This window comes from Panthera tigris, chromosome D1 (assembly GCF_018350195.1).
Source record: "Panthera tigris isolate Pti1 chromosome D1, P.tigris_Pti1_mat1.1, whole genome shotgun sequence".
NCBI classification, from domain to species: domain Eukaryota; kingdom Metazoa; phylum Chordata; class Mammalia; order Carnivora; family Felidae; genus Panthera; species Panthera tigris.
Window position 1 is genome coordinate 106,312,691 of NC_056669.1, and position 18,017 is coordinate 106,330,707.

At 54.0% G+C, this 18,017-nt stretch overlaps 1 protein-coding gene and 1 long non-coding RNA gene across 3 annotated transcripts; one reads left to right on the plus strand and one right to left on the minus strand.

Moving 5' to 3' along the window:
* Positions 1-3,669: 3,669 nt before the first annotated feature.
* On the minus strand, positions 3,670-5,443 carry LOC122231175. Its single transcript, XR_006208351.1, has 3 exons — positions 5,284-5,443; positions 5,037-5,143; positions 3,670-3,939 (listed from the first exon to the last, which is right to left on the minus strand). It is a non-coding gene; the product is annotated as an uncharacterized LOC122231175 (long non-coding RNA).
* A 232-nt stretch (positions 5,444-5,675) lies between these two features.
* Positions 5,676-17,901, plus strand: SPINDOC (spindlin interactor and repressor of chromatin binding). Of its 2 annotated transcripts, XR_006208387.1 has the most exons (7): positions 5,676-6,004; positions 9,743-10,072; positions 10,173-10,322; positions 10,585-10,722; positions 10,887-11,087; positions 12,652-12,869; positions 17,108-17,195. XR_006208387.1 is itself a non-coding variant. In XM_042958568.1 (6 exons), the coding sequence occupies exons 1-6, from the start codon at positions 5,878-5,880 to the stop codon at positions 17,317-17,319; spliced, it is 1,158 nt and encodes a 385-aa protein (XP_042814502.1). In that variant the 5' UTR covers positions 5,676-5,877; the 3' UTR covers positions 17,320-17,901. The 2 variants fall into 2 exon arrangements, 1 of the variants encoding a protein (XP_042814502.1); XM_042958568.1 differs by lacking the exon at positions 12,652-12,869 and having other exon boundaries at positions 17,108-17,901.
* Positions 17,902-18,017: the final 116 nt, after the last annotated feature.

Consider the following 18,017-nt stretch of genomic DNA (forward strand, 5'->3'; position numbering starts at 1 on the left):
TTCCTGTTCATTCCTGCATATAGGTAACCACTCTGGTGCTTTTTCTGACATAATCAGGATCACGATAAAAAAAAAAAAAGAAAGAAAAAGAAAGATACCCAGAAATAGAAAAAAAAAAAAAATCAGGATCACGATATACATAGTTTTGTAATCTCTATTGCCAGTTAAAATCTCACAAATACCTTCCTATATAAAAACATAGATCAGGGGTGCCTGGGGTGGCTCAGCCGGTTGAGCATCTAGCTTCAGCTCAGGTCACGGTGTCACGGTTCGCAAGTTCGAGCCCCGAGTCGGGCTCGCTGCTGTTAGCACTCAGACTGCTTAGGATCCTCTGTCTCCCTCTCTCTCTGCCCCTCCCCCACTCACACTCTCTCTCTCAAAAATAAATAAAACATTTTTAAAACATAGATCATATTTCTTTTTAGAAAAATATTTTTTAATGTTTATTTTTGAGAGAGAGAGAGACAGAGCGGGAGCAGGGGAGGGGCAGAAAGAAAGGGAGGCACAGAGTCCGAAGCAGGCTCCAGGCTCTGAGCTGTCAGCACAGAGCCCAACACGGGGCTCGAACTCACGGACCAAGAGATCATGACCTGAGCCAAAGTCGGACATTCAACCGAGTCACCCAGGCGCCCCTAAAAAATAAATTATTCTAATGTTTGTGTGAATCGTAGAGCACTCACAACATTTTGCATGTGTTAATGAACATTTTCATCAATCATTCTGTTATCACAACACATTTATTTCTGTTTCTCATGTTTACTTTTTTTTTTTTTTTTTAGAGTGAGAAAGAGAGAACTCGAGTGGGGAAGAGGGGCAAAGAGAGACAGAGAGAATCTTAAGCAGGCTCCACACTCAGTATAGAGCCCGACACGGGGCTTGATCCCACGACCCTGATCATGACCTGAGCTGAAATCAAGAATCACCCAGGTACCCCCCTTCATGTTTACTTTTGATCTGTATCAATGTTACTCCATTTTTTGCTTCAACATAATCACAGCCTACGTGTTTGTTGGTTTGCACACTTAACATTATTTCATAAATGCTTTTCCAGGTTGTTACAATCTGGATTATCTACTCTTTTTGGTGCTAACACACCATCATTTGTTAGCCGGTTCCTGTTGTTAGACATTGTGGTTATTTCTAGTATTTTACTATTGTATTCATTCATCCCCCAAATTCTTATTGCATTGATTGGCTGAGGGTTTTGCTTGGTTTTTTTTGTTTGTTTGTTTTTGCCTTCTTTTCTCCCATTCTTCCCCTCAGATCAAGCAGAGATGGCCCAGTTGTTGGCATTTTCCAACTGCTGAGTTCAGTGATGTTTCAGCAGTTCGGGAGAGGTGGTTTACTGCTATAGATTTACATAGTTCGTAGCCACTGCCCTATATAGTTATTGATAGCTGTCCTCAGTAGGAATGGCTTCCAGAAATTCTCTTGCCCACTAAGCTCATTCAGCTCATTTACTGGCACCAAAGTACAGGGCCAGAAGTCATTTGGTGATATGAGTGTGTCCTACAGAGGCCAGCACAGTAGCACATGTGGCCAGTGGAGGGGAAAGGGGGTTTGAAACACAGAGTTACAAGCTTGTCTATGGAAATAGCGACCGTATCACCTGCTATTTGGGAAAACCCTATCTCTAAGGAGAAAATAAAGCTGATATACAGAAAGAGGCAGAGGCCAGAGGTGAAAAGAATGTCCTAGTGGCATTCATTTCCTGGGTCCAGTTATCCCCAGAGCCTGCCCGTGTCCCTGCTCTTCGGATGATTGGGTATTCAGCCCTTCCTTGAAATCCAAGAGTCAACAAATCCATTTTGTTTGAGCTACTTTGAGTTGACATTTTTGCAACAAGAGCCCTGACATACAGGCTCCAAGCTGGGGCTACCACAGCCCCTGGGCCCATGCTGGAACTAGAAAGATGGACAGAAAGATGGACCTGCCCTCCAGGCGCCCACAGCCCACAAGGGACTGAGACATGAAAACAAACCATCACAGTGTGCTGTGCCCCTTATGCCCATTTCATAGCAGAGCTGTCCCAACTGAGTCCAGAGCCAAGGGAAGGGGACATGTGACTACCTGCAAGAACTAAGTAAAATGTCACCCGGGAGTAAGAGTGTCCTAAGTTTTAAGGATTGAGGAGTGCAAGTGGCAAACGCTGCTGTATCTGCGTTGAGTCATTATCTTTCTTCTTTGGGAGGACTTCAGGGTAACTCTTGGCAATGGGATTACTGAGCCGAAGAGCATGGACGGATATTTATTACGGCTTTTGCTGAAGGCCACTACAAAATGCCAAGTTAGGAGCAAAGCCACACATGCACCCGCTTTCTTAGTCGTCAACGGCCCTCTCCACATTTAGAGCTCCTTTATTTCCTGCAGCACCCCATTCACTGTCCCCACTCAGCACGGAGGCTTAAAATGCCACCGATAGTAAAAGCTGTACCCCAAGGAAATGCTTCATCCCAGCTTGGGCCTCTGGCCCAGGAGACATTATGGAGAGTAGCCTGGAGCAGCGAATTGCTGGAAACAGGCAGTTCGTCCCCAACTCTCCTATCTCCAGGCTGCCCTTCCTGTTTGAGGAATCTCATATTCCGAAGCCAAATTCACAAAGCCCAAAGACAAGTTACAGACGTCCGTATCTAGGAAATGCCTACCCGCTCTCCTCCGCGTGGCACTATCTCCATAATAGAGATTCCGCAAGCTCTCATTTGGCTCTGACTACGCAGCCGGTGGATGAGAATTCCACCTAAGATGGCCCGGAGCTCCCTCTCAAGTGCTCCGTGCAGAGAGGGCTGGCTCAGCAGCAGGTGTGACGGGGGGAAAGAGCCCTGGTTTTGCAGTGGGACGGAATTGCTCTGTGGCTTGCAAGCTGCTTGACCTCAAAGGACGGATTTCTCTCAGATTTGATTTCTTCATGTATATATCGGAGCTAATAGTATCTACCCTTCTGTTCATTTAATAAGTGAGCGCTTGGGTGGCTCAATCAGCGAAGCGTCTGACGTTGGCTCGGGTCGTGATCTCACGGTTCATGGGTTCGAGACCCGCATCGGGCTCCGTGCTGACAGCTAGGAGCCTGGAGCCTGCTTCAGATCCTGTGGCTCCCTCTCTCTCTCTGCCCCTCCCCCGCTTTGTCTCTGCTTCTGTCTCTTTCTCAAAAATAAATAAACATTAAAACAAAACAAAACAAAACAAAAACCCACTACTTCAAGTTCACAGAGAAGCAGAACAGAACTGTAATGGAAAGAGCAAGGACAGGACAGGCAGAGCCAGAGCTGAGCCCTGCTTTTGCAACAAACCATGTTTCATTAAATCTAAGATATCGTGCTAGCAGGACAAGACATTATTTTATGTATCCTTACAAAAAAAACTCTGCCAGGGGCGCCTGGGTGACTCACTCGGTTAAGCATCCGACTCTTGATGTCAGGTCAGGCCATGATCTCACGGTTGGGGAGTTCAAGTCCCCCATCAGGCTCTGTGCGGCCGCCGACAGCAAAAAAAGCCTGCTTGGGATTTCCTCTCCCTCCCTCCCTCCCTCTCTCTGCCCCTCCCCTGCTCCATGTCTTTCCCTCAAAATAAATAAGCATTGAAGACAAAAAAACTCTGCCAAATTCTGACACGATTTCTCATATTGTATTGTATTTTATAGTTCAAGATCTCTTCCAGACTTACTGATACTTTGACAGAGACATTAATCGTATTTGTCTTCATATACATAAAAATGAAAATGTAGGCAAATTAAATTGGCTAAGGTTGTCAAGGCCCTCCGACCAAAGACCACCAGGAGCACAGCTGTTATCAAAAAAAAAAAGGTTAGGTTTACTTAACTTGCTGCTGTAAAGGAGAACGTACCCTAGGGGAAGTCTTCATAGGAGTCTCTTTACATTGGGGCTTGTGTTCCATGGTTCTGTGGAGGACTTAGGGAAGTGGGGACCAGTTCTGGATTGAATGCTGTCAAAAAGCAGAGGCATTTTAGAGACTGAGTATCCTCTAGGAAACAGGAGGATGTAAGCAGGGTTAGTGTTATCTCCGATCTGATAAAGAAGCAGCAGGGTGCCTCGGTGGCTCAGATTGGTTGGGCGTCCAACTGTAGCTCAGCTCGTGATCTCACAGTTCAAGCGGGTTCAAGCCCCTCGTGGGGCTCTGTGGTGACAGCTCGGAGCCTGGAGCCTACTTCAGATTCTATGTCTCCGTCTCTCCGTCCCTCCTCCAGCTTGCGCGCGCACACGCGCGTTCTCTCTCTCTCTCAAAAATGAATAAATATTACCAAAAAAAAAAAAAAAAAGCAGCAGCAATCACTGAGTCATCTTTGTGGTCACAAAGTGGCCTCACCTATGTCTCATTCTAATTTTGCTGGTAACATCACAGTCTGATTATCTATCAGAAGGGCGATCTTAAACTTTCTCCATATTCTGAAAACTTCACAATGATGTCCATGATAGAAAGCATTCCCATTCCAAGGATGTTAAAATGTAGGGAAAATGCTCACCTTAGACTTGATGAAATAGGATTCTTGCTATATTACCTTGGGCAAATAATTTAACCCTTTAGGCCTCAACTTCCTGCTCTGTAAAATGGGAACAATACCACTTAAGACTTGTGAAGACAAAGTGCCTGGTATAATATTGGGTGTATCACTCGGGGTCCAACGGGGAAAACAGGAACCACTCTACCTGAAACAAAGAACTTAATGCAGGGTATTGGTGACACCTGTGGGGGAGGGGGGTTGGAAGGACGGGCCAAGTCCAACAGGGGACAGGGAGGCATCCCAGAGATTAGCAAACACAACAAGCTCCCCAGCACTCCTTAACTGGAGGGACAAATGGAGGAGTGTCTGGTCTGATACGGTGGCATTTTAAGATGCATTTCCAGGGTCAGACATTTTCCCAGCTGAAATGTCACCAGAGCTCCCACAGCAGAGGGAGATGCCCATAAAAGCTCCCCCAAAGTAGGATTATGATGTCGCAGTGTCATGGCAACCGGACTCTGGTCTTGGGGCTCTCAAAGATTTGTGTGACCTTGGGGAGGCTCCAAATCTCTCGACTCACATTTAAGTCATGGAAATCAACACCATCGGGGTGGTCTGCGTGTGCCCACACTCCACTTGGCTTTTCCTTCTTTGCATCCCCTTGTCCAGAAGGTTCCACAATGTTTTCTGAGAGAAAGGATGAGATAGTCTAAGAAAGCAGATAAGGTGCCCAAGGTCACAAGGCTGGCAAAAATCCGAAGGAATTCAGTCTCCCCACCCCACCCCACCCGCGCCCTCTTTCCTTCCCAAGCCGAGGCCCCGCTCACTGCCCCGCCGGTTCTTTTCCCGCCCGGGGCATCTTCTGGCAGAGGCAGGTTTGTGCCAGGAAAGGCAAAAGCGACCCCGAACACAACCCCAGGGCACCCGGTAGCGCTCCGGACGCCCGCGAGCGTGCCCGACCGGCAGCTCGAGGGAGGGCGCCCCCCGCCCGCGGGGTCTGGGGGCCTCTCCCGCCCGCCGGCAAGCCCCGCCTCCGCGCTGGAGGGCGGCCGGGAGCCCGCGGCCCTCCCCGCAGCCCTGCGGGTCCCCGGGAGGCTAGCGGAGCCGCGTGCCCGGGGCGGGGCCACGCGCGATTGGCCGCGCGGGGTCGGGGGCGGACCCGCGGCGGGCCGGTCGGGCGGGCGCCGACAATGAGCCTCCATAAAAGGGAGCGGCGGGGGCCTGGGGCCCCGGATTGAGCCCTCCCCGCCCGGGGTCCCGACGCGCTCGGTCTCGGGGAGGCCCGGACGCGTCCGTCGCAGGCCGGGCGGTGAGCGGCGGGTGGCGGGGAGGGGGCAGCGCGGAGCGGGAGGCGGCCCCTGGCTGCGCGCCCGGCCTCCGGCGTCCGGTCACCGCGATTCCCACCCCCTCCCGGCCGCACCATGGCCCTGAAGGCCGAGGGCGCCGCGCTCGACTGCTTCGAGGTGACGCTCAAATGCGAGGAAGGGGAGGACGAGGAGGAGGCCATGGTGGTGGCCGTAATTCCGCGGCCCGAGCCGATGCTCAGAGGTGAGGATGGAAGGGGACCCCGCTTCCGCGGCCCGGGCCCGGGCCGGGCGCCCCCTCCCCCTCCTCAGTCAGGGGTTCCGCCGCCCCCTCCCCCTCCGGCCTGGGACCCGGGCGCCCCCTCCCCCTCCGGCCTGGGGCCCGGGCGAGCTCTCGCTCCGCCCCCTCCAGGGGTTGGAATCTGGGGCCTCCCCGAATTCCCTCTCCCCCGCCCCCGTCCAGGGTCTGGAGCCTTCGATCCACACCCGGCGCGCTCCGGATTTTCCGGTGCCCGAGCGCCCCCTCGCCCGGGCCCAGCACCGGCGGCCGCGGTCTCCCGCCCCGCGGGGAGAGAGGCAGACGCGGGGGCCAGGCTGTGTTCTAGGCCGAGGGGCAGCGAGGCCTCCGGGTCGGAGGCTGGGCGCGGCAGCCTGGTGTCCGGAGAGATCCCGAGGATGCCGCTCCCCAAGAGGAGGATTTTCAGGGCCGTCTACGCAGAAAGCTTTCCTGGTCCCCCAACCCCCCTTGCATCCCAGGCCTTCCACTTGCGTAAGCCACAGGTGTCAGATTCTAGCGCTTGAGGGGTGAATGAGATTGCGTACAGCCTACTCCGTTTAGGGAAAGACGTGCTTTCGAGGGGTACCCTCAGCCACGCAGGAAGGAGATGGCCTTGGGAGGGGCTTTGAGGAACAATCTCGGAACACTTGGTTTCCCCTCCCCCTTTCCCAGTTTCTTTAGTCCGCAGAATCTTGCAAACCTTTAGAAAACAAAGGGCCATCTTCCTGGAAAACTTAATATTCGTGAAAATGCAAAAAAAAAAAATAATAATAATAATAATTTTTTTTCCCATGAAAATGCAAATATCTCTTCATCCTCAGATACCTGTTCCCAAAGCGGGGACTGTACCCAAAAGAGATTGAATTGAGAGCAAGGCCATTCATTTAACCTCAGCAGAGCGTGCTGTCTCCCTGCACTGTCTCTCCTTTTTGGAATCTGGAGAGTTCTAAAACAAGTCAGGGAAATAAAGATCACTACCCTTCTCAGAGCTTTGCACGGAACAGGTTCTTTCCTTGCTTTTGCTAGTATTTGTTGAATGCTGGATGCCAGGCTGTCTCAGTTGTCCTGACAACCGTGCAAGAAGCACCCTATTCCCTACTGTTAGGGGTGAGGAAGAAGTCTGGAGAAGTTAATTCATTCAACAGGTCTTTGTCAGGCACCTACCGTAAGCCAGGCGGTTTTAGACTGGGCACGCTAAAATGGCCGCAAAGAAAGAGGAAACGTTTTTCTCTGGAACGTATATATAAACGAGTGACCAAGGACAAACAAACAAATGCATCGTGTGTCAGGTGGAGATAAGTGGTTCAGAGAACACTAGAGCAAAGAGGGGAGAAAAAAGAGCGAAGGCGTTTTATTTGGAATATCAAGTGGTCAGGAAAGGCTTCTCTAATAAAGTGAATTTTGAGCACAGGCCCAAAGGAAGAGAGGGAATGAACCTTGCGGATAATTGGAGGGAAAGCATCTTAGGCAGACGGAATCCTAAGTGTAAATATCCGAACGCAGAAGCTTTTTGAAAGAGTTGGGGTAAGAGGGAGAAAGGATGGATTCAAGGTTTTTGGCCAGAGCAGCTGAAAGGACGGGCCTCCCACGCACCGAGACGGAAAGGCTAGGACGCAGGCGCGTGCAGCTAGCGAGTTACGGTTTCTTTTTTTTTTTTTTTTTTTTTTAACGTTTATTTATTTGTGAGACCGAGAGAGACAGAGCATGAACAGGGGAGGAGCAGAGAGAGAGGGAGACACAGAATCTGAAACAGGCTCCAGGCTCTGAGCGGTCAGCACAGAGCCCGACGCGGGGCTCGAACTCACGGACCGTGAGATTGTGACCTGAGCCGAAGTGGGACGCTTAACCGACCGAGCCACCCAGGCGCCCCTAGCGAGTTACGGTTTCAACGAGGTCAGTTAAGAGATGCCACACAAGTGGTGTGGTCAGATAGGCATCAAAAACGTGCGTTTAGATTCCATGGGAGAGTCTGGCTGGAGGTACAAATACCAGAGACGTCAGCAGGCAGACAATGGGAAAGAGGTAGACAGAAGGGGTCCAAGAACTAACCAAATTGGGGAGCTCTCCAGTCGTTCCAGGTTAGAGACTGAGTCAGTCCCTCAGCACACATTTTTGTTTTTTAACGTTTATTTATTTTGAGAGAGAGCAGGGGAGGGGCAGAGCGAGAGAGGGAGAGAATCCCAAGCAGGCTCTGCACTGTCAGCACAGAGCCCAACCCAGGGCTCGTTCCTGTGAACCGTGAGACCATGATCTAAGCCGAAATCAAGAGTCTACATGCCAAGCACTGTTCTTGATGCTGGAGATACGGGTGTGACCCATCAGAAGTCATGCCGTTCTGGAGCCTACAGTCCAGTGGGGAGACAGTGCACAAGTAAAACACGTGTTAGGCCGGGTGATGGGGGGCTGAGGAGTGAAGGGGAGTGGAGTGCTGGGGGGGAGGGGGACGGACAGATGGCAGCTTCCTACGGGGAGCAGAGAAGGCCTCATGAGAAGACGGTTCTTCAGCGGCGCCCTGAAAGAAGCAGGAGCCGAGCAGGCACCTGAGAAGATGAGAAGGAACCAGCACAAGTGACCGGAAGAGAGTCCCAGGGAAGTACGAGATGAACCCACCGGAGGTGATGCCCGGAAGCCAAGTGGCAAAAATCAAGAGGGAAGAAGCGATGAGTCCGAAGGTGAAGCTTAAGGACCAACTGCTGGGTTTAGCATTGATGACCTTGACGAGGGCTGTTTTGGAGGAATGGTGGGAAAGAGCCCGATGGCAACCGAGAAGAGGTCAAGGCTCCCGTTCACAGTCACGTGGGACATAGGACCTGGATCTTCTGAGTCCTGGCCAGTTCTCAGACCCACACCGAATGCCACCGCTCACATGCATCCCTAGGTGTTGGGGCCTCCCGTGTTTGTGTTCCATCCCATCTTACCTGAGAAGGTAAGAGGGAGGTCCGGCCAGGAGAGACCACAAGGATTCCGCAGAAGCACTGAGCTGCCAGGCTAACGTGGGTCGAGGTGCAAACGGTTTCTGCCCTGCCAGAGCTTGTGGTCCATGTGCACGAAGAGTGGATGGGAGGCAGACCAATGAGATCACACCTGCAGGTGCTCTGGAAAGGGATCGTGACGGGATAGGATGGCCTTTTGAAGGTGCCTCACCAGGTAGAGAAACGGGCATGCCTGTCCTTCACCGACTGAAGGCTCACCAAGCATCTCCTTTGTGCCAGGCCCTGTGGGGACAAGAAGATGATGACATTTACCGATCTTGTCCTCCAGAAAGGATGCGCAGTGGCCTGGAAGTCAGGTCGGATACAACCAGCTGCCAGGGGTGGGAGGTCGGGAGACAGTCCCAGGAGTAGCTTTTCGAGCAGGGCCGTGCAGGAAGTAGAAGAATCTGTCAGACTGGTCAGGATGGTCTGGACAGTTGTGCCAAGGCCGAGGACGTGCGGGAACACAGCCTGTTGGAAAAATCTGTGGTCCGAGACCAGATTGAGAGAAGGTCCAGAGTGAGATGGCAGAATGCCAGGGCACACGGGTTGTGTTTAATACGGTCAGTGCCTCGCGGGCTGCAGGGGAAGGGAGAAAGAGAGACTCTGGGGAGGAGTGTTCTTCCCCTCCCCACCCCCCACTGCTCCACCAAGTTTGGGGAGTCAGGTTGTGAGTATTTCAGGCCACGGGCACTTCTACTGATAGCGCTCTCCGGCACCTCTCCCCCTGCAGTGGCCCAGCAGGAAAAGACCCCGCCACCTAGGCCCAACCTGCTGGAGGCGGGCGGCGACGGCTGTGAGGAGCCCAGGCAGCAGGTGTCTTGGGAACAGGAGTTCCTGGTGGGAAACAGCCCAGGCGGCAGCGGGCGGGCACTGTGCATGGTGTGTGGGGCCGAGATCCGGTCCCCCTCCGCGGACACGGCGCGCATGCACATTCTGGAGCAGCACCCTCACACCCTGGACCTGAGCCCTTCGGAGAAGAGCAACATCCTGGAGGCCTGGAGTGAGGGGGTGGCCCTTTTGCAAGACGTCAGAGCTGAGCAGCCTTCTTCACCCGTCTCAGGTAGTTGGAACTGGGGGGTCAGGGGTGGAGGACACAGGGAAAAGTCGGGACTCTGGGAGCCCTCGGGGCTCACTGGGTGTTTGCCACCTGCCACCTGCAGACTCGGGCCAGGATGTCGAAGCTGACCCAGACTCTGACCCGGACCCTGCCAAAATGCCAGCGGAGATTGTCGTCCTCCTGGACTCTGAGGACAACGCATCTCTCCCGAAAAGGAGCCGGCCCAGGGGACTCCGCCCCCTCGAGTTTCCTGGTCAGTCTTTGGAAAGCCCTTATGGCCGAGCTGGGGAGAGGGGAGCACGCGCCCTGTGTTCTGTGTGGAGAGAGGCTCAGGCGCGGCCCGTTCTTTCCTGCTCTGTTCTTTCTTTTCGCAGGGGTGGGGGGAGGAACGGAGGGAGAGGCGCGACCCCTTCTTTTCTTTTTTCTTTTCTTTTATTTTGGTTGGGGGGGCAAGGGAAGGAACAGAGGGAGAAGTGCAGCCCCTTTAAAAGGTATGGGGTCTTTTCGTTCCACAGCTGCCCCCGCCTCAGAGCCAGGAAACAAGAAGCCCCGTGGTCAGAGATGGAAGGAGCCTCCTGGGGAAGAGCCAGTTAGAAAGAAAAGAGGCAGACCCATGACCAAAAACTTGGACCTGGACCCAGACCCTGACCCAGGTGACAGGGAGGCCCAGTGCGGGTGCAGGCATGGGCTCTGGCCACGGTGCTCCGAGAGGAAAGCCAAGCTGGCGAGGGGGGCGGTGGGGTCCAGGTCTTTGGATTCTGGCTTTAGTAGCGATAAGCCGCTCAGACCCACAGTTCTGTCTTGTGCTTCCTTTCAGACCCCCCATCACCCGACTCCCCCACGGAGACTTTTGCGGCTCCCGCTGAGGTCCGGCACTTCACCGACGGCAGCTTCCCCCCTGGCTTCGTCCTCCAGCTCTTCTCCCACACCCAGCTCAGGGCCTCAGACAGCAAGGACTCACCCAAAGAGGGGAGAGCTGCTGAAGGGGGCCTTCCCCAGCCGGAAAGCCCCTCTCCAGGTGAGCTCCTGAGAGGGGACCACAAGGGAGGGTCAGACAGGCACGTCCCTGGGGTCTGGCCTCGTCAAGGCTGCTCTGCAGCAGAGTCTAGGGAAGAGGTGGTTAGCACTCGGGTCTCCTGAGAGACGGGGCCAAAGGCAGGCAGATTTGAATGACAGAGACTGGCCAGAAAGCTGAGCTGCCCGGCTGGCTCCTGGGGAGTATCCTGGAATTGGTCATGAGGTTGGGCTAGGCCAGTGCTTCCAAACCAATCACCACACTTAAGGCTGATTCCACCCGGAACCTGAGGTGCCCACCTCGCCCTGGTGGAGCGAGGGCCTGAGCGGGACTAGAACAGGAGAAGGGACCCGTGGTGAGCTCAGCAGGCACCTCGGTGGAGACCGCAGGTCAGCGAATTGCCCGATGTTAATGATCAGCGCACGTGTCTGCGTCACGTTCAACCGATTTTCGGAAAGTTTTGCGTGTGGTTCATCTGGCCCTTGGAAAAGTACGTTTCGTGTAGAAAGGCTGAGTCTCAGAGAGACGGTTCCTTCTTCCCTCGGTCCTTGTATTCGTGTCCTGTGGCTGCTGTAACACATTAACCACAGACGTTAGTGGCTTTTACAAGAACACAATTTACTGTTCTTTAGTCCCAGAGGTCAGAAGCCTGGAATGGGTCTTACTGAGCTAAATTCTGGATGTCGGCAGGGTCATGTTCCTTTCTGGAGGCTCCTGGTGGGGAGGGAGGGGTCCATTTTCTTTTCCTGCCCAGCTTCTTGGAAGCTGTGTGCATTCCTTGGCTTATGCTCTCCTTCCATCTTCAAAGCCAGTGGTGACCAGTAGAGTCCTTCTGAAGATTCCGTCTTTGGTCTGTCTCTTCTGTCTCCCTCTCCCCCATGGGGACCCTTGTGATTACATCAAGCCCACCCAGATCATCCAGGACAATCCCTTTATTTGGAAGTCAGCTGATAGCAACATTTATTCCACTTATAGCCTTAATTCTCCCTCGCCACATAACTTACTGTATTCGCAGGTCCTGGGGATTAGGGCAGCCTCTGCCTGCCGCGGTCACATAGCCGAGCAGTGGCAGAATGCAGGTTAGACTGGAATGCATTCTAGGAGGGCAGAGGCTGAGCCTGCTTCCTCTTCGTCTCTCCAGGCCAGACATCTCAGGCTCAGGAAGTGGTTCTTACAGGAGTGACTGAGCGGCACACACAGTCCCTCGTCCCAGCCTGTCTGAAGTGTGCATTCGGAGTTAGAGCTCAGGGGACGATAGCACACGAGGTGCCGGGGGCTCCCCAGAGCAGGGCTCTCAAAAAGGAGGTGTACTTTTTGCATAAAGAAAACAATGCAAATGTGTCCCTTCTGCTCCACCTCGCTCACCCGCAGGGACTGCTATTAATCAGCTTGTATCCTCGAGACCTTTTACAAAAAGCTTAGTGTGTGTGTGCGTGCGTGCGCGCGCGCGTGTGCGTGCACACGTGCACTTGTGCTTAGTGATGTTTTACCAAAGTGGGTTCCGCTTTTTCTCATCTTGAGGCAGGCCTCACCCCTTCACGTAGATCACGGTTTTAACTGTCTCAAGTTTCAGCTTGAGCCACATTCCAGTCCTGCCTCCCCGAGACTGTGTGCTCTGCTTGGACTTGAGCGTTTCCCGAGCTTCCTCGTTCTCTTCGGTGGATCACTGCTCTAAATGGCTGACCGCTTCCACTGTTTAACGGGTCTTCTGGTTTCATTCTCGAAAGGGAGCCTTCATTTTGAGTCCTGGGATACCCTGGGCCCAAATTCCACCCATCTGGAGTGGTGAGTAGCTGAGAAGGGAGTCCCTGAGATCTCAGGTTCATATGGGGTGTGCGGGCAAAGTCTCCGAGGCCTTGGGGCTCAGTAATTTTGTGAGAGGGTTTTTCTCGGCAGTGGTGAGATCTAGGGAGGTTGGAGGGGGCCGGAACCCGCAGCAGACGCTGTGCGGCGCGGCGGCAGGTGTTCCTGCGGCCCAGCCCTGAGGGAAGCACTGTGGGAAAATGACATGAGTGAGGCAGCCTTTGTACCCAAGAAACTTAACTCTCTGTTTCGGGGGTACAGGTCGGAGGCAGTGCCGCTGCAGGTAAAGAATGGTGGGGTGCCCTCCGTAGTTCTGTGCAGAGAGAGCACAGACTCCGGAGTAATGGTGTGACTGTTTCCGGATCCCAAAGCTTGGGCAGATTTCTCAAAAACCTGCAAGGCTTCCGCCAGAATGTCTTCGCTTTGAGTTGCGTTACGTATTGAAGTTCTTGGAAGATTCCGAGGAAAGATGCTACCACTTTTTAAAAGTTTGAAAGTCAGAGATCCGAAATTGGGGAAAGGGTGTTGTAGTGAGGTCAGCTGAGCTCATAGATACAAATCTGAAGCCAGGGAAGACTTTCTAGAACTTTCCAAGGGCCTGGCAGGATGAGGGTGGGGACGTGTGCAAGCCAAGAGAGAAGGTGAGCCTTAAAGACCCCACTCACAAGTTGTGGGAAAAAGAGCATCTTTGTCTTGCTAGTGTTCGTTCGATGGGAGTAAGACCTGGAGACCTGGCTTTTAGGATTCCTTGGCCAGGCCGAGGACGTTTCCAGGCTGGGCCAAGGAGAAAGTGTGTGTGTGAGCTTCGCAAGGGTTAGGGTCCTTGTTCACTGCTGTATCCTCCGCACCCAGTAATGCGCCTGGCGTAAAGAAAGCCCTCAGTAAAGACTTACCAAAGGAAGAGTGGACAGTGCCTGCCTTTACTGGTCATTTGGCAGTGACCTTTTCAGAGTCGCTGCTCAGAAACAAACCTTGATGAGAAAGGAGAGAAAAGGACTTGGGCCCACCCTCTGGAGAAGGCGTGTGCAGGTATGCACACGTGCACAAATGTGGGGGGAGTGGAGGGGAGAACAAGGCTGGGGAAGCAGAGAGGTTTGGGCTTCCCAGGAGAGAAGGGGACCAGTTCTGGGCTTGGAGTGCAAAAGGGACTCGGCTTGGCCCTGGGGACCAATAAATCAGTCCTCCTGGCCTGCTCTTTCTTGGCCCTGGAGCCCGAATCATGCGTGATTTCTGGCAGGACATCACACCTCTCCTGATGCTCCCCTCCCCACCCACCCTCACCTCTGCCCTCCATGCTGCCAGAAAGAATTGGTACTTAATCCTATTGCTTTAAGAAGTCCGTAAGTTAGTGAGCTCTTACTGTGTGCTAGACTTGTTAACGTCTTAGTGTGTTATCTCTTTAAATTCCCACAATCACCACGTACAGTATTATGATTTCCGTTTTGAAGAGGAAACAGCCAGGGGGGAGGTAAGGCCCCTCTCAGGGCCCCTCACCTAGTAAGTGGCAGCCTGTGTGCATTTCCACCTGTGCCCATCCCCCTCCAGCATCCAAGCTGCATCCTCTGCCTTTACTCTGCTGCTGGGACTAAACGGCTTCTGGAACAGCCTAGCTCTCTGGACCCACTGCTTGCACCCACCCCCCGACCCCGCTGGCTGCTCTCCTCCCTGTCCACCGTCAGTTTTTCCCTCTCCTCCAGATCTTACCCAGCAGCCTATACCAAGCTATGATTTTTCCCTTCCTGACCTCTTTTTCCTCCCTAGCGCCTGCACCATGTGTCCCCAAACCATTTCAGCAAAGCTGGGGAGCATTTTCTACACTAACTGGCTCTCGTCTCTCCGGGAGCCATTTCCATTCTCCCATCTCATGCTGAAATTGCTTTCTTGGCAAGGTCACTGTTGACTTGTCTAAGATAAAAATCCAGCGGTCAGTTCTCTGTCCTTACCTTTCCTGATGCGGCAGTAATGGTGACTTTGCCTCATAACTCCTTCCCAGAGCCGCCTTCCACCCTTGGGGTCCCGGGCAACTGGCCGGGTCTTCCTCCAGCCTCCCCCGCTGTTCTCTTTCTCCTGCCTGTTCTTCTGCACATGGATCTGACGGTTATCTTTCCTCCCCTTGGTCGAATGTGAGCTGCTTCAGGTCAGGAAGTGTGTCTGTTTCATTTCCCATGATCTCCCCATTTTCCAGCGCGGGATCTAGGTGCTATTTACATGTTTGGCGAGTGAGGGGCTAGATGCCTGAACCACGGGGCAGGGCCTTACTTCCAGAGCAATCCAGGCCTAAGTTCACGTGCTCACAGCTCCCACCCAGCTCTCCCCCTAGGTTCCAGCCTCTCATCCAGGGGCCCGTGTGACATGTCTGTGGTTGTCTGTAAGATCTGTCAAACTGGCGTATCGGAACTGAAGCCCCACCTCTACCCCCACCCCCAGCCTTCTCTCCCCTTTCCCCATTCTGCACTTTACTCAGGCTAAATAAATCCTTAAGAGTCCTCCTTTTCCGTTTCCCAGGCTCCGCATCAAGCAGTCAGCAAATCCCATTAGCCCCACCTCCAAAACCCGTTCAGAATTCACCTTCCTGTCTCCCCTGCCACTGCAGCTACCCTGGTCCGAGCCATCTCTTGCCTGGCTCCTTGACAGCCACCTCACTGGCCTCCCAGCTTCTGGTCTTTGCCCGCTGTGGTCTGATCTCTTACAAGTAGCCAGGGTCCCTAATGAAAACCACGTTGGATGTTGTCGCTGCTGTTCCTGTCCCGCTCCAGATAAAAAGTCAGGGTCCTCATGGTGACCAGCGATGCTCGCCCCAGCGAGCATCTTCCCTCTCCTACCCTCTCCGGCCCACTCTGCACAGGCACCGGCCTGCTGTTGTACGGCAGCAGGCATGTGCCAGCAGGGCACCTGCGTTCGCTTTTCCTTCTGCCTGGAATGCTGTTCCCCAGCTATCCACATAGCTGACTCCTCCCTCTTTGTACGTTTCCGCTAACGTACCCGCTGTATAAGGCCCTCCACGCTGTCCTGTCCCCTTCTCTGGTATACATACGTATATATATTTTTTCTTTGCTTTGTTTCTTTCCATACATAACACGGTGCATCTTGTATTTGTTTATCTTATTTATTGGCCCCCGCCACTGGAACATCGATTCTAGGAAGGGTACTGGGTCTGCTCCATGCACTGTCAGAGCTCTAGCAGCAGGAACAGTGCTGGGCACAGCGTAGGTGCTCGAGAACCTGCAGTTAAATTCAGGAACAAATGAATGGGATTGAGCCTGCTCTCAAGGAGCTTCTAGTTCGTCAGAGACACGGGGGAGCTCATGCAAATGCAGAGTGGAGTTTGCTCAATTGTGTAACACGCTGGCAGCCGTTAAGCGGTTTTGATCCTCCGCAAACTGTGCAGCAAAACTGTGCCTGTTTTCTCGGCCACGTTTTAAATCCAGTCTCTAAAAACAGCCTAGGAAAAACACCACAAACCGATGCGTCTCAAAACAGACGTTGCAACAGTCCGCATGTTCTGTTTTGCTTTTCAGTGTAAAGTAACTTCTGCACGTGCCCGTGTGGCTGCTCGAAAGCTCTGGGGAGCCTGCCCTCCCCTGGGTGAGGGCCCGGTTTTGCTTATTATGAGGTTGCTCCCCAGCGCTAATCCCCCCGATTCCTGATCCCTGTGTGGTAGGTGCTGACTCTCAGGAGGGGATGAGCCTGGTGAACGTTGCAAAGCGGGGCTGGGGTGCTGAGCCAGGCCTGTGCATCCAGGATTCTCCCCTTACCCTGCGAACCCATTCAAGAGCCCCTCGGTGGGCAGAGCTGTGTCTTACTCTGTTTGCGGGTCCCCACTCGCATCCCCTCTGCCCACACGGGGCAGAAGCACTGAGGCTAGGGTGCCCAGTGAAGTTTTAGATGAAAGAGTCGACTGAAGGTAAGAGCTGAGCGAGGCCTACAGCACTGAGCCTCTGGGCACCAGGATACACGAGGGAGGAAGCCTACGACGGGGCATGACTGGCTTATGCCAAAGGAGCCGTGACCTCATTTTCCGGTCGCTCGTGGTCCCTGGGTGAACCGAGAGTGGAGCTTCTCACTGTCCTCAGGGTCCCCCTCATACCAGGCTCCGGGCTGGGGAAATGAGGGCCCGGAAATGGAGGTGCGGTTTGCAGAGGCCTTCAGGGGACGTCCTTGTGGTGGGGGGTCTGGAGGGCCCTGACTCGTGTGTGCTCTCTGCTCCCATCCCTGCCCAGCTCCCCCTCCGGGGCTTCGCGGGACACTGGATCTCCAGGTTATCCGCGTACGGATGGAGGAGCCCCCGGCAGTCAGCCTCCTGCAAGACTGGTCCAAGCACCCCCAGGGCGCCAAGGGTGTGGGAGCAGGTGACACCCCAAACTGGCCTACGGTTCTGTCGGAATCCAGCACCGCTGTCGGGGGGCAGCCGGAGGCAGGGAGTGGTGTATAGGTTCTTGCTTTCCTGGGGAGGGGGGGAGGGAAGAGGCAGGGTCCCCCTTTGGCTTATCACTCAGAGCTGCCCAGCTCGGCCACCTGATGGAGAGAGTAAAACTGGGTGCCAAGGCAGGCTGGAGGAGAGGAAGGGGGTGGGCAGCATCCACTGTCACTCGGGGGCATTGGCAGACGCTCCCGGCAAGGCATGGGGCCGGGCCCTGAGATGGGCAGGCTGGCCTGAGGGCAGTCGTGCGGTAGGGCATTGGGCCTGTGGAGAACACCTACCCCAATCCTTTTGCTGACCCAGACCTCTCCGTCCCCCCTCTCAGCCCCCACCATTCTCCCTTGGCACAGTGCCTTACACAAGAGGTGGTCATGATGGGGTTTGAACTGAGTCCCACTACCTCGGGGGACGCCTCTCCTCCCCCACCCGTTCAGGCTCCTAAACCAGGAGGCCTCCATTACCTCTTCCCGTTCCATCCCTGCAGGAGGCCCAAGCAGCCCACCTGGGGGCTTTTGTTCACTCCCTTCTTTCACCTGTTTTCCTGTTGTATATATCTCCTTTGTTGACAATAAATTATTTTTTTTTATTAAGAGAGTTCCGTCTGGGCCGTCATTGCGGGAAGGGGGGTATTCAGCCTCCTGGAGCGACCTTGAGGGGCAGGAGGGCTGAAAGAGCGTCCCGGGTGGGAGGGCAGAGCAGGGCCAGGCCAG

Bases quoted from the DNA above. Each gene is read 5' to 3' on its own strand.
- SPINDOC (XM_042958568.1), top strand. From the start codon at position 5,878: ATGGCCCTGAAGGCCGAGGGCGCCGCGCTCGACTGCTTCGAGGTGACG. The intron at 6,005-9,742 runs GTGAGGATGGAA...CTCCCCCTGCAG, and splicing joins GCCCGAGCCGATGCTCAGAG to TGGCCCAGCAGGAAAAGACC. The intron at 11,088-17,107 runs GTGAGCTCCTGA...ATCCCTGCCCAG, and splicing joins GCCGGAAAGCCCCTCTCCAG to CTCCCCCTCCGGGGCTTCGC.